Below are 23,842 nucleotides of genomic sequence, written 5' to 3' on the forward strand. Positions count from 1 at the left end.
CTCTGATTCTTTGCTGGCTTTACTTCAAGTGGTGGCTTCACCCCAGTACTGCAGGGGAGAAAATTCGAGGCCTGGCAGAGCTCTCCTTGCCTGTAAATTGTGCTGGACTTGAGAAAAAAATAATAACGAAAAAAGGGGGGAAAAACTATTGAAGTGTTCAAAAATCCTGAAGAAAAGAACACTGACTCCTCCCAAAACCCATCCTGGAGGGCTGCAACCCAGGAGTCCCAGCTGCAGCACCAGCTCTGAGCGCAGCCTCTCCCTGACAGCAGCTCCTCTGCCTGGACCAGCCAAAATAACCAAGTTATTTGCAAAGATTTGCTAAGACTTGTTGTTCAACTCTTGCTCTTCCTGCCACGTGGGGAAGCAATTTTTTTGTCCTTGTTAGAGAAAGGCAGGGAGGGAGAAGGCGAGGGGCAGCACAAGTCAGGTGCTGGGGCATGTCAGGAGGCTTCTCACCCCATCCCTCCCCAGCTCCAAGCATGGAAGGGGCTCACTTTAATTAATCCGGGCTCTCAGCAGCCTGCTGGAGGCAGTGGCACTTGTTTTCAGGTCATCTGGTCCTAATAGGCTCACACTGGGAGGTGATTTGCTGCTAACTGACAGCAGAGACCAACTAATGAGGGCTGGAGCCTTCCAAGCCAACCTCAGGAACCTCGGGGCTATTGCTTTCTTATTTGTCAGCAGCATTTTTGAACAAAACCAAACTGCTGGTTATTAATCCTGGTATTTATCAGATAAAAATCACACCCCGCCCCGTGGGATTTTTCTCTGGGCTGCTCTGCTATAAAAGCTGCTGGGGATGGTCAGGACATGAGTGGTAAAAAGTTCTTCACCATCAGGGTGGTGAGACCCTGGCACAGGGTGCCCAGAGAGGTGCTGGAAGCCCCATCCATCTCTGGAAGTTTTTAAGGTCAGGTTGGATGGGGCTCTGAGCATCCTGATCTGGTGGGAGGGGGTTGGACCTGGATGGTCTTAAATGTCCCTTCCAACCCTGAAAATTCTAGGATTTTGATTCCCAACCCTGAGCCAGAGAAGCTGTGGCTGCCCCATCCCTGGCAGTGTTGAAGGTTGGATGGGGCTTGGAGCACCCTGGGCTGGGGGAGGGGTCCCTGCCCATGGGTTGGAACAAGATGATCTTGAAGGTCCCTTCTAACCAGTCTAGGATCCATGAAAACCAGCAGCAGCAGCAGAGCACAGCCAGGCTTTGTGCAGGATTTCTACTCTTCACTGTGGGTATGATGTGCCAGAGCTCTGCCAGCTCCTGCCCAGGAGCTCCTGCCTCTGCAGTTCTCCCAAGGAGCTGCAGCCTGCTCCAGACAAACCTTTTCCCTGGTAAGGAAACCTAAACAAGCCCAGGCAGCTTTGCCTCAAAGGTGAACTGGGGAAACTGGGGATGAGCAGCACGGTGAGGAGGAGGAGTGCTGACCTCCTCCCCTGACCCAGCCTCTCTGCACCCTGGAAAAGGATTTCTGTGTCTTGAGAAGAAAAGAAAACCTTGGCTAGAAGAAAAAAAAATACAAAATGCTGCAGGATCCTTAATGTCCCAGCAGAAAAGGTACAACCACACGTTTCAGAGGGTGATCTGAAAACCCAGCACAAGAAATCCCATCAACATAATGCTCTTGTGACAAGGTACCTGTCACCTTGGGCATCAGCTGTGCCTGCTGCAGATGCCACCTTCTGCTTCTGGAGAACCTGAGTACCCAAACCTGAGACCACAGCTTCAGCAATGTCAAGAGCTGCTCCCTTACAGATCATTTCAGAGATGATCTGAAGACCATTCTCAGCTTGAAAGATACCATCTCAAGCACTGTGGTTCTTTCAAGTCGAGGTGTTGACCCAGCAGGACAGAATATCTCCCCAGACCTCTCTCTGCTCAGCATGCCACCTATCAGAGTCACTCTTCTACCTCCTGCCAGGCTAAGTCACCACGAGTTAATGCAAATAACGTGGATAATCTGAATCCAACCAGCAGCAAAGCCACAGTGCAGCCCCAAGAAGCCATCAGCAGCAGAAATCTCCTTCTCTTGAAAATTCTGGGCTCGTGCAGACAGAGTTAAAACCTCACAGTTAAAATATTTTCTGGTTATGTAGACTGAATACTGTCAATTAAAAGATAAACATGCTTGGCAATTCAAACAAACATCTCAAAAGCACTGCAGTAAGGGAGCAGTTACTTAAATACATAGATATAAAGTGTTACCCACTGCTATTGAGACAGCACTTATGACAGCTCCCAAGTAGCCCTGGATGAACTTGGACGTCGGAGAAGGCTTTGGAAAGAAAAACAAAACATATTTTCAATTAACAAACTTCTGGTTACCAAAATACAACCGAGTAGTTTGTGACAATTCTGTGATTCTGTTTTGTTTGGGTTTGTGGTTGTGTTGGGTTTTTCTTTTGAGGAGGGGGGTGTCTTTTTGTTTTCATTGTATTTGTTTTAAGCCAGAGACAGGTTTAATTTTATCATCTTGTTCTGTGACACATGGTCTGTCATCTAGCAGGGGCCAAAGCGAGGAAAACTGGAGCCTCATGAGCAAGGTTAAAGGGGATGGGAAATTAATTGGCATCAGAAAATTATAATAGTAGCAGCTTAAGGGAACTACGTGAATGAAATTCAGCAAACAGTACAAAATTAGCATTCTTACACCCTCGTGATGAACTCTAAACCCTCCACATTCAATATTTGCCTTCACAATGTTATCTCCAGGAGCTGGATGCTTTCCAGCCCAGCTTCCCACATCCCGACGCGGGATCAACGGAGGCGAAAGCGACGGAAGGGAGCAGGGACAGCCCCACCACACCCTGGCACCTCTCAGGAAGACAGCAGCACCATCACAGAGCCACCTTCTGCTACCCCAAAAAACCCAGCAGAAAAAGAACCCAGGTTTTTTGGTTTTTTTTTTTTTTTTTTGCTTTGAGCTCATTTACATATCAAACGAAACCACTCCGGAGCAGGCAGAACCACCTCCCTCGAAAGGCATCAGAGCGTCACTTCTGTGCCTCGAGCAATTCTGAGCTCCTCGCGCCATTTCCAGCTGAGGACCCAAATGGAAGCCTACACAGGAGAATCACCACGCTGTAAATTCATCACTCTGCTGACTCCAGAGCTCCTATTAACAGCGAGGAGACAGGACTTATGTTTCCGTGTCAAAACAGAGCCGAGGCGCCGCGCGCGCCGCATATGTTGGGTCTCCTCACCTTTGTCGCGTTGCGGTTTGCATAGTTGACGCACGCGTTGTGGCTCTGATTCAACCACTGAGGGAAAAACAACAAGGGATGAGGGAGTCAACATCATCACTTCACACACACACACCCCCAAAATAAAAAAAAAAAAAAGCATTATTAAAAGCACATCCATAAAGTGGGGAGCGTGGTGCGGAAAATTCGTCCCCATTGGACCCGCTCGCCGTTCACCGTCTCTTCCCGGGGGCTCTCGCCCACCCCTGTGACTCCTGGGTGCTTGCTGGGCTTTGAGTTTCACCAGCACCCAAGCCATGGTGCTGTAGGAATTGGTGTTGAGCCCAGCAATAAGTTTCTGGGGCACATTTAAGCTCCAGGGTTCTCAAACGGGAGGTCCCAGGCGGCTCCGGCTGCGGAACAGGAGCAGATGGATCACCTGAGGGGTATGGATGCCACTGCATGGGTATTTCTGGGAACAACATTTTGGAGCAGGATTTGTTACCAAAGCAGCGTGGCAGCAGCTGAGGATGAGTAACAATACAAAGAAAATGACAGTTTCCATCCCCAAAATTCTCTGTTCCCAGATCAGAGCCCGGCAGACGCAGACTCCTCACCAGCTGTGGCCAGAACTGAGATGTGGGAGGGAATTAAGAGACAAACAAGACACTAAAACCTAGGGATCAGCCCTGTCATTGCCAAGTCCTTGGCCCAAGAGCACCATTTCCTTGCTGACCATCTCTCTAGCCTGGAACTTTGGACCTAGCAAACCTTGCTTTATTGTTTTTATTTAATTAATACTACCAATTACAAAGTTTTGCCAACACGTGCTGGAAATCTGCCTCAGTTTTCCAAATATGGTTTGTTTGGTGTTTTTTAACCCCCTGCTCATATCTACATCAGCAGGTCCAAGGGACCAAGCTTGTACTAACCTGGGACACAGCTTTTGAGGCTCAGCAACAGCTGCTTCACTGCTCATCCTACAGGCCCAGGTGTTTATCAATGCAGTACCATGCATTGTCCTCAAATCCCACCTTATTTATCTCGATAAACAGATAGATAACAGCTAAATCTCCTCTGCAGAGAGATGAAGGCATGCTGCTTGGATACTGAAAAGCTTTAAGCTGTCTCTTGGGTGAAGACCTCCCCACTTCCTATTTCTTTTCCTTTCTTTCTCTGTGTCCATCAGGAGGAATAATGGAGAGAAGAGGTGGAGAAAGACCCATCAAGAAGCAGTGGCCCAGGGGTCCTTTGGCTGCTGGACCTGCCTGCTACAACCTCCCTCTCAAGCAAACTCATTTGGGTTGTGCATGTGAAGTCTTCTTTCTAATTTTCAAAGAAAATCCCTTTATATAAAGCTGGAAGCTCCTCCCAGCTACCCTGTGGTGGTGGGAACAGGAGCTCCTGATGTCCTTTACAAGGCACCCAACCCAAGCCAGAGCTGGCTTGTCCCTCCAAGAGTAACTTCTCCAAAAGCCAACCCTTTCCATCAGACATGTCTGAAACCAGGGCAGGCAAACTGCCTCCTAAAAAATGTGAAGGAGTTTACATGTCTCCAGCTACTATCCCAGAATTTTTATGGGAAATAACACTGGCACCTCCCCATGGGGTTATTCCCCCAAACCCACACTGAACACAGATGTCCTTGGCTTTGCAGTGCATGGCTGCTCCCAAAATTCCTGGGCACAGGGCACCCCACTATCCCCAGCCCAGCCCAGATGTTGCACTTCCAATGGGAATTCACCCTGAAAGATCCCAACTGTGTGGCAGGGTGTCTTTAAACCAGCAGATGGGGGAGCTTCAGGGCCTACATGGAAGGACACGCTGTGCAGTCCTTGAAACCTCTACAAAACAGGTCCAAAAAGCTGATTTTGAGCTCCTAGGCTATTTGGCATCTCCCTTGAGATGGCCACATGCTGGAAAGCAGGCTTAATAATTCACTTATAGCCCCTTCCAGACCCACCAGACCTTTCCCTAATTATATCCAGCCACATCATCTCCCCAGTAATTAAACCACTGCTAGTGCAGGTAGCTTTGGCATCAGTTTGTCCTCTAGACACAACTCAACTGCTCTTTTCCCTTCCATCCCATTCTCCACCCATTCCCAGCAGTGTTACCTGCCAAAACACAGTGGATGCCAGTGTCTGGTTGGGCAGGAGAAGACCAACAACCTGCAAGAGAAGAGATTTTCCCATTAGTGAACTTTTAGTTTGCTCTTGGTCCTCTTCTGGGCGTGCAACCAGCAAGCTTATTTCTAGGGACCTGAGGAAATTATTTTCACTTGTGGTTTTATTTCTAAGGACCTGAGGAAATTACCTTCATTTATGGTTTTATTTCTGAGGAAATTACCTTCTTTTATAGCTTTATTTCATCGTAGTTGTTGAACTTGCCTTCAAACCTATTGTCTCTCAAGTTTCCAGGGGTGGAACTGGGTGGTGAAGGCTCTGCCTCTAATTATTGCCTGCAAAGCACCTCAAGAAAAGCCCAGCAGCAGATATTGTCCATCAAAATAGAATCAATTCTTTAATCCAGGTATTCCTGGAGGGCAACACAAACACTGCAGGAACACAAGAGAGGTCAAAGCCTCGTGGCACAGAAGGGTTTCCTCATTTCCCTTTGGCACATCCGCTGCTCCACACACAGGAATGAAACCAGCATGGAACATCTGAAGACAGGAGTGCCACCTGGAAGCACATGTGCTCCTCTTTGGGAGCTGGAATTTTGTTTGAAGAGAAGAGAATTGTTGACTTGTCACACACCCAGCTGTGAAAACTCCTGCTTGAGTTCTGAGCTGGGGCTGAGATCGCCGCCTCCCAGAGACTTTTGGCTGCCCATCCCAGCACATCTGGCAAGGTGTTGCCCACTGCTGCCACTGTTTTATGGCAATCTTTCCTCTAGGATCATGAGAAGTGGAAGAAGAGGAAAGGGATGCAAAGCAAGGGGATGCTCAATGGTAAAACCACCCAGCATGGACAGGGAGATGAGCTGCTGGGGAAGAAAAAAAATCAGGTGAGATACTTCCTAAAGTCATTGTCATTTTGTCTTCTCCTGCACCTTAATTTGTTTCTGAAGAAGATGGTCTTCTGGTTGCAAAATCCCACTTGCATCTTTGTGAAGGGTGTACAGACTAACCAGCTCCTTTTCACTCCAAACCCACTGATTTTCAGGCCACTCCTGTGAATGGAAATGACTCAGACGCATCGGGGCGAGAAAGCCACGAGTTCCATAACGAACCCCAACCACCTCCTGCACCATTTCCTCCAGGTTTATTCCCAAGAAGCTGAGAAGAAAGAAAACTTCCCCACGAGAGCAGGGCCACGAGGCAGGAGGAGCTAAAAGCACCTCTCCACATCTGCAGCAGCTGAAGAGGAGGCAACTTCCATCCTCGAGGACACGGGAGAGAAATAACAACAAACAAAAGGGTAACGGGGTTGGGAGCCCTGATTTCAATTCCATCTTCTTTCCTCTCTCCTCCTCCAGCTTTTCCTCCTACAGCCTTTCCTGAAGTTGCAGCTCCTTCAGTCATAGGCTGGCCGAGGGCCAAGCCATGCCGAGTCCCACTAATTTCCCTTTTTTTTTTTTTTTTTTCCTCCTCCTCATTAATTACTCCGTCGCCCAGAGAAAGGAATCCAAGAGGAGATGGAACCTCCTCACCCCTAAAGGCTGCCTCGTGTCCCCCAGGTCAAGGTGCTAATGAGGCTGAGGAGGAGAGGGGAAGGCTGCAGACAGCTCCTTACATTGTCAGCTGAAGCTGAGTGCCCAGAAAAATTTAAAAAAAAAAAAAAAGAAAAAAAAAAGAAAAAAGAAAGAGGAAAATAAATAAAAAAGAGCACCCAAAATCTGTATGACTGAAAGAGGCACGTTTAAATGCAAACTCTCCATATGTGCAAGAGTCTGTCAAGAAATGTACAGTTTCACTTTTAATTACTGTCAGGGGAAAAAAAAAAAAAAACTAAGAAGGAAAACAAAATTTAAAAAAAAAAAAAAGCTTCTAAAGGCTAAAAGTACCAGCTACAAGAATTAAATTGCCTATCAGGTGCAACCAGCCCTTGGTGGCCACAAAGCCAGGGCTAAAGTCACTGCTCAGTCACCTGTTGGCTCTAAGCAGCCTCAGGCCATGGTTGCATCTCCTCTTGCAAGCCCCAGGTCCTGCCTGGTGTCTCAGCCAGAGCTGTCAGTGACCCCATATTAACACCCAGATATTAATTAACACTCCACCTGCTTCCAAACCTCAACAAGGCCCCCTCACCTTTAAGTGGCTGGGGAAAATAAGGTGCTTGAAGCTGGGGGTGGCACCTGGGGACACCAGCAGAGCTTCTGCTCCATCCTCACTGCCCATGTCTTGGGCTGGATTTCTACAAAATAAATAAATCTTCCTCTTGGGAGCCTTTTATCTCTGGGAGGAAACACTGCAAAGCCCAACCCAACAGCAAAGGGACACGAGGAAGGGGACTTGTGACAAGTGCATGGAGTGATGGGATAAGGGGGGTGGCTATAAATTAGAAGAGTGGAGATTGAGGTCAGACATTGGGAAGAAATTGTTTGGGGTGAGGGTGCTGAGCCCCAGGGTGCCCCCAGAAGCTGTGGCTGCCCCATCCCTGGCAGTGTTGAAGGTTGGATGGGGCTTGGAGCACCCTGGGCTGGGGGAGGTGTCCCTGGGCATGGCAGGGGGTTGGGATTGGATGACTTTTAGGGTCCCTTTCAACCCAAACCAGTCTGGGATTCTGTGATAATGCAAGGAGCTGGATCTGCTCCCCCTGGGCTGAAATTTGGGTGGGCAAACACAAACTCTCCTGATACTTCCAGACTCTCCCCACCCTCTCCCCACTCTGCCCCACCAACTGGTTCTGGGCTCAAACCATGAACCCCAACATGGAAAGGAAAAAGGCAAAAAAACCCAAGAAACCAAACAATTGCAACTCAGGGAAAGAATAAAGAGGATTCAGTTGTGCCAGGGGAGTAGCTGCTTCGGGCAGAAAAGAAATTATTATTTTCAGCAAGACCTTAATCTCTTGCACAATGAGCTAAACCAAATGAAATTATTTTGCGTTAGCTATAGGGGAAAAAAAGAAAAAAAAAATCCATTTCTAGGCTGGACTGTGTATTGCCTGCACCTGTTACTCTACTCTGAGCATTTCTCTGCTGGTATCTGCTGGTGTTTAATTGTCCCCTAAATGCCAGGCTGAGGAGGGTGGGTGATGGCACAGCACTGAGGGCAGGCAGAGCCCTGCTCCAGCCCCTCACAGGCACCTTGAGTCTCTCTTGAGGAAATCCCATCCCCCCGATGTGAAATGCAAGACTCAAACTGTTTTTATGCTGGAGCAGGCTGCCAATTTTGTCACTAAATTTCACAGATCGATTGGCATAAATGTTACATTTTAATTTTAACATTTGAAACGTTTGGGGTTTTTTTTTTCCTTTTTTTTTTTTTCCTTTTTTTTTTTTCCTCTTTTTTTTTTTTTTTTTTTTCTTTTTAAATGACAAGAGGTTCCAGTTTATCCTTTACAGCTAGTGAAATTGGGCTCATCTGACAGCTCTCGGCTCCTCTGACAGCTCTGGATTTGGGCCGATTTCATTGTCAAGTTGATGGTTAACTCATTTTTGTTTAACCTTTTCTTCAAAAATGCCCCAGAAGAAGTTGCCACCAAACCTCTAGGCACGACAACAAATACTCCCAGCCATGAGGAACTCTGCTGTCAGGTGCCAGCAGCCCCACTGGCACCCTCCAGGAGGGGATCAGGGCCTTTAAACGAGTGCCACCCCACAGCCCATTTGGTTTCAGAAGAATAAATTCAGCAGATTTTCCTCCTTCAACCATTTTTCAATGATCCAGAAGCCTGAGCCACGAGCTGGTGGCCAGAAGGACCTTCCAGCACCACCTCCAGGCAACCCTCAGTGCCTCAGTTTCCCCCTTCACAAAAAAAGGCTGATTAATGGCTCTGGCTCCTGAAGTCTGAGGCAGGATTATCTCCCTCTTGCCTTTCCATATCGAGAGCACCCGAAGGCTCACAAGCTGCACAATAACAAGGACAAAGTGCAAACCCCCTCAGCAATGACCCCACGGGAAGCAGGGGCTGGCCTGAACCCCTCAAAACGAGAGGGATTTTGTGAAAAATCATTTCTGCAAGACAGAGGCCTCGCCAGGCTGCAGCTTGTCACGTGCAGGAGGCAACTTATAAAACATGCAAATGGAATTAAAAGAAGAAGAAAATATAGCCCAAAGCTGAAATCTCAGAGTTGCAGAAGTTGCATTTTGCAGGCAACGAGCTCATCTTGGCCCTCCCTTCCCAGAAGGGGAAACTAAAGCTGAAGATGTTGCTAGGGGCTGAGCGAAGGATGTTAAACAGATAAATAACCTCCAGCCCCACAATCTGCACCCAGAGGGCAGGTTTGATGGGATGCAGCCCTTGCTAAGGTGCAATGGGAAAGGTGGGAAGCCTGTGTGAATGTGTGGAATTGGGAGAATTGTCTGCCAGTGCTAAAAAATGCATCTCTTGGTAGTCAGAAACAAAGCAGGGAGAGATGTGAAAATACTCACGATGGGCGTTCCGAAGGGGATGTAACCTGTGGAGAGAGGGAAATGATTAAAAAAGAGACACGTGCATTTTTACATCCAGTTTCAGGGTGGGGGAAAACACATCACACCTAAAGCCATCTCCCAGTTTTGGGTAAGAGCCACACCTGGCAGGATGGGCTGTGTTCCCTTCCAGCTGCTCTGTACCACCGTGGGGATCTTTGTGGGCCCACACCCGATGCACCAAGGAGCAGCTGGAGCAGCCTCCTGGTTCTGACCCAGCCTCCCTCCCTTTTGCTCTCCCTCCCTCTATTTGCTTCTCTTGGGTTGTGGTCAAAGAGTTTCAATGAAACTGGTAACATCTTAAGCCCTTCAGCTTGCTCCAGTAAACCCAGTGCTGGTCCAGTAAACCCAGTGCTGGTGAGTGGCACTATGAGTCTGTTAGGGTCTGGAGCAGAAATCTGATGAGAAATGTCAGAGGGAGCTGGAGGGGTTGATCTTGGAGCAAAGGAGACCAAGGGGAGACTTTCTGGCTCTCTGCAACCCCCTGAGAGGAGGTTGGAGCCCAAGGGGTTCAGGTTTTGCTCCCAAGGAACAAGAGAATACAAGAAAGTGGCTTCAAGTTGCCCAAGGGAGGTTTAGGTTGGAGCTGGGGAACAATTTCTCCCTGGAAAGGGTTGTCAGGGCCTGGCCCAGGCTGCCCAGGGCAGGGCTGGAGTCCCCATCATCCCTGGAGGGGTTTCAGAGCCTGGGGATGTGGGGATGAGGGACAGGGGGCAGTGGTGGCTTTGGCAGTGCTGGGTGAATGGTTGGGCTTGGTGATCCGAAAGGGCTTTTCCAACCCAAACTATTCCCTGATTAGTGCTTTGCTGGGCATCATGTTGAGCTGGATGAGGCTGCCAGCAGAAGCCCAAAGCAGCAGAAGCAAAGGGATGAGCTCAGACTTGGAGCTGCCTGGCCCAGGGCAGGAGGTGCTGGATGCTGCTGCCGTGGTGCTGATGGAGCTGACCTAGTGGCTTTGTGCCACGGACAGGGGGAGATCCTGCTCCCCTTCCCAGGCTCAGTCACACAATCTGTTCCCTCCCTTGTGCCAGCTCTGTTGCTCACCAGGACCTCCTACAACCCTGTCCTAAACTCTCCAGCTTGCTCTGCCCCTTCCCCACTCTCCCAGGATGGGCCCACCAGGCCAATGCACTGAAAACACCCCAAATTGTCCCCAAGCTGCAGAGCCCATGAGGAGTAGGACCACACCACCTCCCTCTTCCACCAGCTGCTTTATCCATCTCTCCAGCAGTGATTTCACACCAGGAGAGCTCTTTTCATCTTAGGGCAGTAGGAAAAAGAAGAGGCTATGAGCATCTTTGCTATATGCACCTTTGCATGGTGGAGGAGAGGATTATTTTAATCCTAGGTGGAAGTGGAAGCTCTCTCTCTGTATTAGAAAAAAGCCTTTACCCCAAATCTTACTGAGTGCCACAAAAATCAAATGTTTCAGATTTTTTTCCCCTGCTAAGTCTGCCAATTTTTTGTGCTAATTATAATTCATCTCTATGACTTCCACTAGAAGGTCTTGGAGCATTTTACCAACATTACTGAATTAAGCCTCATGGATCCAATTTACAGTAGGAAAGGGCGAAGACCTGAGAAGAAGAAAATTGAAAAAAAAAAAACCCAAAACAACCCAAATAAACCCCCAAAAAAACCCAAACCAGACCAAACCAAATAAAACAAACCACAAAACCAGAATAAGGCAGAAAAGTTCCCCTTCAACTTCATCCTTCTTCAAAGAACTGAAGAACAAAACCCACTGACCCAGTGCTTTCCACCTGTGCTCAGTATTCAGGTGAAGACATTCCCCCAGAAAATACAGAAAAAACCCTTTTAAAGTTAAATCTTATTTTTTTACTATCTATTTCATTATTTTAACTTAAATTTAATTTTTTATTTTATAAAGATCCTTTGGGAATGGACTCAAGATCTGCTATTCAACCCTCACTAGAGCCAACCATGGCCCTGTGTGTGGCAGGGGGACAGCCCAAAGGTAAAGGAGGAGGTGAGGATTTATTCATTAATTAAATCACTAATGATTTAGCCCAATGAAACCACAACCAAGCTGATCCTTCCTGGGCTCCCAGTGCCATGGCTGTCAGGTACCACCACACATGGTAAAACAGGGATCATCCCACTCTCTCCTGGAAAGTAAATCCAGAAGCTCCCCATTAGGCACCAAGCTTCACTGGCTACTACAAAATTAAAATACTTATTATAGAGGTGGACACCTCAAAAATGGCTGAAAAGATGTTTGATGGAGTCCACATTAAAATATCTGAAGGGAAGGAAAATATTAAGCCCTAGATCTCCCACAGGCTTTTAGGATCCCAGTGCTCCTCTCCTCCAAAGGGATTTTGACATGTGAATTTCTGCTCTCGGTCTAAAGGTTCAGAGGACACAGGTCAAAAAGAGGAGAAATTAAAAAAAAAAAAAAAAAAGCCACAAAACCCCCCTATTTTGTGTAAATTCCCAGAAAAATTAATGGCTGTCTGGTGGGGCCACACTGTACCTGACATTCGGAAGGGCATGAAGATGGTCTCGTTTGTGTCAGGGTGGATGATGGCCTGTAAAAGAGGCAGCAAAGAGGTGGTGAAGGCAGAGCAAGGGTTGGGGAGATGCAGTGGGGCCAGAGCTTGGCCACCCCAAAGAATTCCTGCAACCAGAGAGGACTTCACACCTCTCACACCCCTCTTGCTTTCCCAGCTCCCACCCAAGGCAGTCATTGCTCAAAACCTCCTCCTCCTGCTGTCCCCCTCTGAGCGCAACTGAGAAGTAAATAATTTAACCATAATTTAATTTAATATTTTAATAATTAATACAGGTACTGCCTCTTTCCCAGGACTGTGATGTCCCCAAGGGCCACCCATCACGGTACCTTAACCCCAGGGCGGGAAATACAGATTTAGGAGGGGAAAAAAGGAAAGTTATTTTCTGTCTCTGTCTCTTTCAGCATCTCTACCAAGATGCAGCTTAATGTCCTGGCTGAAACCCTGCCCTGTGAGACCAAGGAAAAGTTTTCACTGTGACAGAGGCCGTGGTGGACACCTTTTTTCACCCTTGATGTGTCCCTGCAGCTCCTCAGCCAACGCTGGAAGCTGCGGACGACCCAACCTCCAGGGAAATTCTAAATGTGTTTTATCACTAAACCATGCTCAGCTGGCCCATCTTTCCCAAATTTTACGATGAGCCCAGGAGGCTGCACTTGTATTAAGTGTCTGGGGGTGAAAAATCAACCCCCAAGTGATAGGGGACTGCAGAGGAAGAAGGTATGACAGTCACAAGCTTTCCCAAAGAACTGTCAAACTACTTCCAAAAGACTGGAGACAAGAAATCTCTTGACTAGACAGGAAGGAGAAAATGAAGACATCAAAATATATAAATACACACACACAAAAAAAAAAAAGATAAAAAAATCAGACTCTTTGGTGGCAACAGTGTTCTCTGCATTTCCAGCTCTGTGGCAAGACAAAACAGCGACTGGCGGAGTCAGTGAGGGAGAAGGGGACAGCAAAGCTTTGCAAAAAGGAGGGAAAAAAAGCATTGCAAACAATAAGGAAATATTTAAAAATAATTTCTTAAAAAGCGTATTACCTGCTTGATTTTTTGAGCTCCCCACAGCTAGAAAAAAAGAGAAAAATGGCATTTTAAAAAACCAGCAGTGTAGCTTGACACCCTAAATGTTCCTCTTTTTAGCTGCTGTCGTAAACGAACGTGACTGCTTGAACATGACCCCATTCTCTGCACCTTCCCCAGGATCCTTCACATACCCTGAGCTCCTTCAAATCCCCGTGGCCAGGAAGACCAGCAAGGCAGAGATATTCTTTCTTATCTTGGTAAGAAGGGCTAAGAGCAGCCAGACTTCTGCTCTGCTCCCAGCTTTACCCATTGAGAATCATCTCGGCAGCTCAGCCGCAGGGAGAGCTGGAGGTAAATTTAGCACAGCCTCTCCTTGGATGAGCTTCCTGAGGGAATGGAGCCTTGCTGGGGAACAACAGTGGAGCAAGCCCTGCAGGGAAATACAAGTGTCATCTCTTCCAATAAAACCTGGAGTTCAGGAGGAACCAGCTCCCATCTTTCACACGGGAACCGCGCCGCCGAAAACGCTGGCGAAGAGGAAAAAAATCTCATTTAAAACCCCTCCTGAGTGCCTACTGTGCTGATGACTGACAGCACAAAAACCTCAAGTCTGGCTCCACCAATTGAGATCTACAAGCACTGAGGAAGAAACGTCCTAGGAGAGGTGCAGGAAGAGCTACTGAGAAGGTGCACAAGGTCAAGAGATTCACCCCCTGCTCGATCAAGCCTGGGGCTTTCTTTCTGGTACAGATAACTCTAGAGATGGGTGAAAAAACCAGGACTCCTGTAAAATGTCACATCAGATCATTTGCTTTTCCTATTAAAAATGTTGTGTTCAGCTCAAGAGTGGCTTCAGCTGGCTGGGTCACACCTCTGCCTGGCACCTCTGGCCCTGTCTATTTTTGTTCCTCACACAGGGACTGGGAGCTGCTCAAGCCACTCTTTAACCTTCACTGCAAGGAAAACAAAACAAACAAACGAAAAACCCACCCCATACAAAACCCAGGAGGCAGGAGACTGGCTGTTCCCCTGGCAAGACACATTGGCCAATCTTTCAACCACCCTCGTGGCTCTTTTACATCTTTCCAACTTGTTGACATCCCCTTGAGTGGAGGACGCCAGAAATGAGACGAATGATTCCAACAGCAGCTGTACCAGTGCCAAAGCCAGGAGAGGCCAACCTGAGACTTCTGCTCTTGCTGGTGATCAGTCTGAAGGTGGTGATGGCTCTTTTTTTGCCCGGGGACCTGATGATTACCCTGCAGAATACCCACCCAAGCACCATGGGTACATTCAGCAGTCCAGGTGTTCATAATTTATCCTTATTACAGCATCAATTAAGCCTTGTTCTGCCATGCCTCTTCTCCCAAGGTTCAGTGCCTTCCCCAAATATAAATCCCATTTAAATATTGCTGGAATAAGGTCTATGATAAATGCCATAAATTGAGCCAATGATACCAGCAAGCACAGTGTTTCACTCCCAGTTCAACTCTCACCCCAGAACTGAAGCTCTGTGATGAACTCCACCAGGAGTAAGGAGTTATTGCAATATCCAACCCATGTAAAATGCACATATTATGGACAACACATGCATTAGGTAATTCTTCCCCTCTACTCCACTCTGCTGAGCCCCCTCCTGCACTGCTGGGCCAAGTTCTTGGAGTTCCCAACATAAGAAGGACACGGAGCTGTTGGAGTGAGTCTGGAGGAGGCCATGGAGATGCTGGGAGGTTTAGAGCAGCTTTGGAGCCAGGCTGAGAGTTGGGGTGTTCAGCCTGGAAAAGGTTGAGGGGAGATCTTAGAGAACCTTCTAGTGCCTGAAGGGACAAAGGTATGGAGTGATAGGACACAGGGGAAGGTATTCAACCTGAAAGACAGGAGATGGAGATGAGATCTTAGGAAGAAATTCTTTGGGGTGAGGGTGCTGAGCCCCTGGTTGCCCCCAGAAGCTGTGGCTGCCCCATCCCTGGCAGTGCTGAAGGTTGGATGGGGCTTGGAGCACCCTGGGCTGGGGGAGGTGTCCCTGACCATGGCAGGGGGTGGGATTGGATGGTTTTGAAGGTCCCTTCCAACCCAAACCATTCCATGATTCTGTGTTATCCACAGGGCTCTTTCCTAAAGAAAACTTCCCTAAGAAAAATGATCATTCCTTATTTTCCTGTTGAAAAACAGAGGCTGGGAGACATGAAGGAACAACCTTTGTGGCTGGCAGAGAAAAGATGTGTCTGTCCTCACCAATAATAAAACCCAAGGAGTGGAAGGCTCCATGCCCAAGCTGCTACCAGGGCTTTTTTGGACCTCCCTGCCCAGCTTGTGAAGGATTTCTATGGGGTGAGAGTAGAAGTCCTCGAGCTGCAGGTGACCACCCAAAGCATCCCAGGAACCCTGTGGCTGCCCACGTCTCGTGTACCATAGATGTCAAAGAGAAACCCTGGGCTTTTCCTCTCCAACTGCAAGCACCAAGACTAGCAAAAAGGAAGAGGGATGGTTTCTGAGCCAGCTCTATGGCTTTTTTGGTCAAATTCTCTAATTTCATTAATTGATCCCAATATTTATGCATTTTCCTGCTGCAGTGCAAATATTGTTAGAACAGGCGATTTCATTACTTCTCAGAAAGAGACTTCACAAGATGCACCTGATGAGTCACCTCAAGATTCTGCCAGCTCATTTTCACTCTTTTTTTTTTTCTATCTTCTAATTCATTTTCTGTCTGCAGCATTTTCCAATAGGACTCTACTGAGCCTTGCCAGCTGGGGGGTGGTTTCTGAGAGCAAGGCTCTATTTTTGCTGGGAATTTCATTCACACTCTCTCCGGCCACCTTCAAGAAGCAGCCAGATTTTGCTCTCCTTTACACCAGTGTGAATCCAAAGCATCTTCACCTGGAATGAGTCCAGGTTCATGCTCAATTTATGTTAGATTTTGGTCCATCATCTCTAAATATAATCAGCCTCTGCTGGGTGGGTCTCCTGGGATGGAGCATCTTCCCTTCCCTCAGCTTTGCTGTCTATTACCAGCTCAGAGCTTCACAGGGGTTTTGCCACCATGAAGATCTGGGTGCAAGAGCCAAACCTGCTCACACATGGATTTACACCCAAAAAAGCCCAAAGGAAGAAGGGGCAGCAGAACTGTCACAGTTGGAAAGGACCTCTAAGATCACCATGTCCAACGGTCAACACCCCCCCGATAAAATAAATAAAAAATATTTATCAGTATCTGTGTCACCAGGTATTTGGAGCACTGGTAACAAATTCCACTATCCCATGGACCAGTTTCCCCAGCCTGTGCCCACTGCAGCCTTCCACCAGGACAGGTCAGGCTCATGAAGATGTCTGTCCACAAGTCCTCCCAGCACCAGGGAGGTCTCCATTTCAGGACATTGGCCTCGTGGATGAGATTTCCATCCATTCTTCCCAGGATTCTGGTTTTTCTACAATTTTTCAAGGAACAGACACTCACCACGTTGCTCACCACCTGCAGCAGGTGGGTTTAAAACCCTGAACTCCATTATACAGCAACTTTATGTGATGGAGATGTTTAAGGAAGGGTATCAAAGACTTCCATGACCTGAAAGGAACCAAAGCTGCAGCAAGGAGCTAGAGACCAGAATAATTATTTGGGAATGAAGATGATCTTTGGTTGACAGACATTCATAAGCTTTTTTTTTTTTTTTTTAGGCAAATTTTTCACTCTGAGGACAGTCAGACATTGGAGTGGTCTCCCAGGGGAAGTGGTGGATTCCCCCACTATGAGACACTAAGTTTGACATCTCAGCTCAGTGGGGTGCTGAGATATCTCACATAAACAATAATATCAGATGATCCATGATGTCCCTTCCTTCCAACCTGACATTCTGTGATTCTTTGATTCCTTATTCAGCAGCAACACTGCAGCTCTGAGACAGCTTTCAGAAAAAATGCACATTTCTGTGCCCAATCCCAAGTTCTTAGTTCACACCTGCCACTCTGAACCAAGTACAAAAGGTACCAATTATTCTGAAGATATTAACTTCCCTCCTCTTAAATGCCAGAAGACTCCATGGTCATGGACTCAGAGATGGGATTTATTGTTTTTCCCCTCTACACAAAGTTTCCCTTAGATTAGAAAACCACGGCTGCAAATTGCTCCTTGGGAGAAGAGACTTTTTCTGCCAAGCAGATAAAGCTCAAGTGACCCAACACACATCACAAGGAGGAGGGACACATGTTCTGCCCTGCACTGAAATAAATCAGCAGAAGAGGCACCAGAAGCCACTGCTCATCCTGGATGCCCGTGGATGTTTCCTTCTCCATCCCAAGCACCATGAGCTGCCACCCAGCTGCAGAACCAGAAAGCCTTGGAGAAAATCCAGATGTTGAAGAGCATCTTCAACACCAACATGGGGAGATGACCACCTGAGCACTGGGAACCAGTTAGAAAGCACCAGCAGCTCCAGTGCAGCACAGGGATCTACACAGCCACAGAGCCAGGCGTGGGTGGAAAGAGAATTAAACCCCGACTGATATAAAAAGAGAGCACGTAAATAACATTTGCAGCTTTGCAGCACACAATAAACATTAACTAATTAGTCCTCACAGCACTCTAGATGGAAAAAGACTTCAGCAGAGTGAGGAGTGCTCACAGAAAACCAGCACTTGCAGCAGAGTGGGAGAAGGACTGAGATGCCATTACATGGTTTCAAGCACAGCTTGTTTCAACACCCAAAGGAGGTTGCTCAGGATCAGATTTGTTTCAGTTTGTTTTAGCCACTCAGTGCCTGGGAATCTAATCTGATTTGTAATCTAGACATGGCTTTAGATAAACTCTCTTAATCCTCCAGTGATGAGATGAAGCCAAGCTGGTTTGTAACCCAGTAGGAGCATCACCAGCAGCTTCATGAAGGTGCATTAACCTCCAGTGCTTCTGCCCAAGCTCCCCAGGTGCCTTCTGTCCTCTGCTGGTCTGGAAATGATGCCTAAAATGTCTGACCCACCTTCAGTGTACCACTTCATAGAATCACAGCATAGTTTGGGTTGGAAGGGACCTTAAAAATCATCGAGGTCTTTCCCATCACCCTGCATGGGCAGGGACACCTCCCACCAGCCCAGGCTGCTCAGGGCTCCAGCCATCCAGCCTTGAACACTTCCAGGGATGGGGCATCAACAACCTCCCTGGCAACCTGTTCCAGTGTTTTACCACCCTCACAGTGAAGAATTTCTTCCTGAAATCTAACCTGAATCTCCCCTCTTTCAGTTTAAAACCATCACCCCTTGTCCTGTCACTGTCCTCTGGGGTGAAAAGCCCCTCCCCAGCTTTCCTGGAGCCCCTTCAAGCACTGGGAGGCTGCTCTAGGGTCTCCCCAGAGCCTCCTCTTCTTCAGGCTGAACAACCCCAAGTCTCTCAGATGGCAGAAGAGAGGAGCTGGAAGCTCAGCCTTTGGACCAGCAACCAGGCTACTTTTCTGGCAAAGAAAAAAGAAGCAGCAGGACAACCGCTAGATCCAGCTTTTATCAGATCCTGCAAGAGACCAGAGGGGGAAAAAAAAAAAAAAAGTACAGTTTACTGCAAATGGACCTCTTCGCTCTTCATCAACACTGTTAAGAAAAGCTATTATTCTCCAAAAGGGAGGCAGTTTAGACTCTGATAGATTCATTGTTCTCTGCTGTGCCTGGGACAGCGTGAGCGGCTCTTCCCGCTGCTAAGATGATTGAAGGAAGAACACAGTAATAAATACGTGCCCATTAGGCTGGTGAGCCTCTTTGCACTTCACTGATACTAATGGGAGAGAAATGAAACAGTTTCAAAACAGCAAGTTGCCAAAAAAGAAAAAAAAAACCTGCATTTGGAAAGGCTGAGGAGTGAGAAGTCACAACTGACACACCATGGTTCATGCTCCGCCAACGCTCCCAGGAAGGGGCTGGCTGGAGAATAGCAAGTGTCTGTCTCCAAGGGACAATTTCAAGTGTCTGTCTCCAAGGGACAATTTCAAAAAGCTGCATTTCTCCTCTCACTACCAGATCATTCACTTTGGGTTTATTTTAAAAAAAAAAAAATTATTTATTTCTTTTCCCCTCCAACCATCCCCTTTCTGCGGAAAGCTCTCGGGGTGGAGTTCCAAAGGGTCCAAATTTGGGTAATGGAGCTGCCACCTTGTTTCCCAACAAATAGATCCTCACACATCTTAACACCCATCTGGAAGTAGGATGAGAGGGAATGGGTTTCAAGCTGCAAGAGAGGAGGTCAAGATGAGATCTGAGGAAGAAATTCTTTAGGGTGAGGGTGCTGAGCCCCAGGGTGCCCCCAGAAGCTGTGGCTGCCCCATCCCTGGCAGTGTTGAAGGTTGGATGGGGCTTGGAGCCCCCTGGGCTGGGGGAGGTGTCCCTGCCCATGGCAGGGGGTGGGATTTGGATGGTCTTGAAGGTCCCTTAGGACCCAAACCAGTCTGGGATTCCATGATTCTAACACCCAAACCATTAACCCAAACCTTTCTGTGATTCTAAATATACACTCAAATGGACAGACAGATTTCCAACAGCAAATCTAGAGACCTACATTGGAGTAGGTGACTTCCTGAGGTCCCCTCTAGCCTGACTTACCCTACAATCCTGCTGCAGACAAAGAGGAAGATCTGGATGGATGAAAAATCTCAACACCAAGTGCCCCACAGCTACAAGGATTTTAGTCAGCAAAAGATCCAGCAAAAGAGATGTTTTGGTCTTATGAAACCTGGATTCATTTCCTACCTCCATGACAGACCTCAGCAACTGGTCCCACAGTCCCACCACCCCTCCTCATCCCAGGTGCCCACCCCATGTTGTGCAGGCAGCAGAGAATACAGGGAGCTGCTCAAGTCCCAAAAATGAAGGTTTTTGAGGAGGGGGGGAAGGGAGCTTTAGTGTTTATTAAGATCAGCTCTCTGAACCAGCTGTGCCAGCAAGGAGGTGGGAACACATGGCCAGGAGGAGAAGAGGCAGAGATGTGGCAGTGCTGCCTCAGATCAGCTCAGGCTGGCACCCTGCTTCCCCTCACAAGATTCTGGGCAACAGAACAAATGGGTGCCAGTTCACAGGAAAAGTTCAGGGAGTGATAAATTTGATGGGCACCAACCTGCCTCCTGGGGCTGTGTTTCGGGATGGAGTCATCTCCCTAAAGCTTAGTGGCTGCCTCCATCCACGGGTTGCATTGAGTTGATTCTCACATTTTTTAAAATATCTTGTTGGCCCCCTAAGGACATTAAAAACTTTAAAAAAAAAACTTGCATAGAAAAAAGCATCATTCCTTCTGGAGGGTTGGCAGGACCATGGGGAGGAGCTGGGGCTGGGGGGACACTCACCTGAGGTCAGGACCAAAGGGACAGAGAGAAGGAAGGAGAGGACAAGGAACCTTCACCTCTCTGTTTTTTAGATTATTTTCTACTTCTTGTTTAGATACAAAGGCTTTAGGGCAGAGTGGTGTGAATCTATAAATGGGGCAAATCAGAGCTTGGGTCCTTTGCTCATCACCCTCCTGGTGATGGTCCTCACCCATCACCAGCTTAAGCTGCTGCTGCTCAATATTCGGAGTGAGATGAGGGTGACGAGCAAGTGCTACCAGGCTGATAGCTTAGCAGCTATTTCTACTCCAATTTCCAAGGCAAAAATTACTCTCTGCACAACACAGACACATTTTGCAGGGCAGAAAATAAAAGTGTGAGGCATTCTGGGGGGAGGAAGAGCTGAAAGACAAGAGTGGCCTGAAGTTCACAACGCAATCTCCCCGGAGTTGATGCCTTCCTGCAGGAGATCTTTGGTGTCTGGACATGGTTGTCCACATCCAATGCTCATCAGCCCTTTCAAAAGGGTTTTTCTGCAGTGCTGAGCACAATAATCCCAGGGTAAAAAGCAGCTGCATGGTAAAAAAGGGAGAGATTTCCATCTCCCTGTGTCTGATAGCCGCCGAGTGCTGCTTCTCTTAACTTTTACCACTGCTGACATGCCAGCATCAATCTGTTCCTCCAATCTGTGCTGGTCTGTTGGACAGGTTGGGAAAGGGACTTGCACACACGCAGAGGACACAGATGCAAGCCTACAAATTAGCAAAAAGAAGCCTGAGGAGAGAAAGGACAAAAAGCCCCGGCATCGCATGCCCTGCAGTGGATCCAGCCACTGGCTTGGAGGCAAAACCTCAGCACCAACCCCCCAAAGCTGGAGGGAGCTCTGAAGCAAGCTGGCTCTTCTCCTTCTTGGTATTTTCCAGCCCCTGGTTTTCTAGGAGAAAGCATTCCCTCGAATGAAACCTTTTCCCTAACAGCAGAGATTCCCTCCAGGAGGCAGTTTGGGGAATTGCCTTGCCCTGGTTGGAATTGGAGATGTTACAGTCTAGACCTTCTGCTGCAAATTGGCTGCTGGTGCACCCCTGTGTGTCATTTTCACCTACCCACTCACAGATTGCACCAGGCACTGGAGCTTGGGGAGAAGGGGTGGATTCTGCCAAGCCTGGGAAGCAAAACCAGCTTGCAGGATTGGAGCCTTTGGGACACACGTGTCTTCTGCTATGAGATGGGAGGTGGGCTAAAAAAGTGGCCAGGAATAAGGAGAGATCAGCACAAAGAACGTCCAAGCAAGATGAGGGAAACCTTACAGAAGGGATAATACTAAGCTACTCTGAGAGTGCTTTGGGTTGGAAGGGACCTTCAAAACCATCCAATCCCACCCCCTGCCATGCCCAGGGACACCTCCCACCAGCCCAGGGTGCTCCAAGCCCCATCCAACCTTCAGCACTGCCAGGGATGGGGCAGCCACAGCTTCTGGGGGCACCCTGGGGCTCAGCACCCTCACCCCAAACAATTTCTTCCTCAGATCTCATCTCAATCAAATCTAATTTTAGCACTCAGGGAAAAAAAACATCAGCCCCTTCACACTGGTGCTGAGCACACATTATCTTCAGGGAGCTGGAAAAGACAGGACATAAATGATAACTGAACCTGTTTCTCCCATCAGTGTGAATCCTACACATTTCCACTTTATCCCCCTCTTCTAAGGATCCTACTGCTTTTTAGGTTCCTCAGGAACCCCAAGATGAAAGGGATACTTCAAGTCCTCTTATCCTCTGCAGAAGGAGCCAAATGGATGTGGTCACCAAACAGAACCAAGCACTCACTAGGAAGGTTACCAAACTCACCAATTCCCCTCAAGTTCTCACAGCAAAAGTTTGGATTTCCAGCTGTTCCTCCCATCAAAGCCTTCTGGATCCATGGAGTTCAATCACTCCATGTTCAAGCAGAGACAAGTAACCACCCAAAACCCCCACCCAGGGGACCAAACCTCCACAAAACCTTCAGGGAGTTATTTCTCCAAGCACTTTCTACACACTCCTTGCAATCCTGTTCAGATATGTAACTCAAATGACCAAGAGACCAGAAATACAGCCCAAGTGGTTACATTACCAAAAATATCTTATTATATAGAGAAAAATCATGACATCCTAAGAGCCAGGGGGCTTCATTCCAGGGCAGGGTATTTCCACTACAAAGAATGATTTGGTTGGTGGGATTTTAATAAGGGGAGTTTGAAACACCCATCTTTCTATTTAATGGAAACCAAGCTGTCACATCTAATAAAAAACCAAGTTTGGTTCTTTAAATGATTAAAGAAAAAGCTGGGTAAATAAGCAAAGCTGAAGCTGTTGATTTTGGAGCAAGTTTTCTTCCTCCAATACATGGCACTGATCAACTGCTTCTCAAGCAGCTGTTTGTCCTCTGTTTTGCTGACTGCACCATTGATCCTCCTCTGATAAAAACCATGGTTTTAAAACATTTTTCTAATGTAGGAAAGCCCCCTAAGTTTCTCTCAATAAAAAGCAGTCCAGCAGCTATTGACAGCCAAGAGATCAATTCTTCATCTTTGCTAATGACACCCAAGAAATAGGTTTTTACCACCTTGAGTTAACGTTCATTTTCCTGAGTGGTGAAATCATTCCTGCTCAGGAACAAGTGCAAGAGGTACTGGATGGGTGTGAGAGACCTGGAAATGGAAGAGATGGCACTGTTTGTGTCCAGGGACCATCTCAGAGAGAGCAACTTGAGCAAAGAGGCATTTATTCTGGAAACTGGCTTAGAGAAGGTCGTGGGGAACTGGAGCAAAGTACAATTATGGCTCCTCCTCAGAGTGTTTTTTTTCCTTCAGATGGTCCATAATCATTCCATCTCAGCTCATTTTGAAAAACTCTGCTCTGCAAATGCAGAAAAGAAAGACTCCTTCTCCAAGAACCCTGTCAAGAAGATGAGTGTGGAGGAGATACTTGACGTGACATAGCTTTAGGCTTGTATATTTTCCATTTTTCATGCAGTGAAACCATTTCAGCAAGTGAGTTAGATTGTGCTGAGCTGTTGTTATGCTTCCAGCTACTGCCTGCCTGCCATCCATGAGAGCCACGGATTTCTGAATGAGGGGAAAAAAAATAAAATAATTCTGAACACTGTCAAACACGCCGTCCCACAAAAGTGGATCAGCCAGGAGATTAGTGAAACAACTCTGTCAAAACAACCTGTCTGCTGGATCTCA

The 23,842-nt window shown here is 47.6% G+C and overlaps 1 protein-coding gene across 3 annotated transcripts in view; it reads right to left on the reverse strand.

The window, feature by feature from the left end:
• The window catches only part of SFXN5 (sideroflexin 5), an 83,584-nt gene that overhangs the window by 40,911 nt on the left and 18,831 nt on the right, over positions 1 to 23,842 (reverse strand). For 2 of the 3 annotated variants that reach the window (XR_011727697.1, XM_071753126.1), the window contains exons 4-9: positions 13,340 to 13,366; positions 12,258 to 12,312; positions 9,722 to 9,747; positions 5,301 to 5,354; positions 3,205 to 3,261; positions 2,211 to 2,276 (exon numbers count right to left, since the gene is read on the reverse strand). Coding sequence is in view for 2 of the 3 variants with exons in the window: in XM_071753126.1 (XP_071609227.1) it covers positions 2,211 to 2,276; positions 3,205 to 3,261; positions 5,301 to 5,354; positions 9,722 to 9,747; positions 12,258 to 12,312; positions 13,340 to 13,366 (285 nt within the window). In the remaining variant the exon portion in view is untranslated. The remainder of the gene's footprint in view (positions 1 to 2,210; positions 2,277 to 3,204; positions 3,262 to 5,300; positions 5,355 to 9,721; positions 9,748 to 12,257; positions 12,313 to 13,339; positions 13,367 to 23,842) is intronic. The other variant, XM_071753127.1, reaches the window with a different exon arrangement.

This window comes from Heliangelus exortis, chromosome 10, assembly GCF_036169615.1.
Source record: "Heliangelus exortis chromosome 10, bHelExo1.hap1, whole genome shotgun sequence".
Taxonomy (NCBI): Eukaryota; Metazoa; Chordata; class Aves; order Apodiformes; family Trochilidae; genus Heliangelus; species Heliangelus exortis.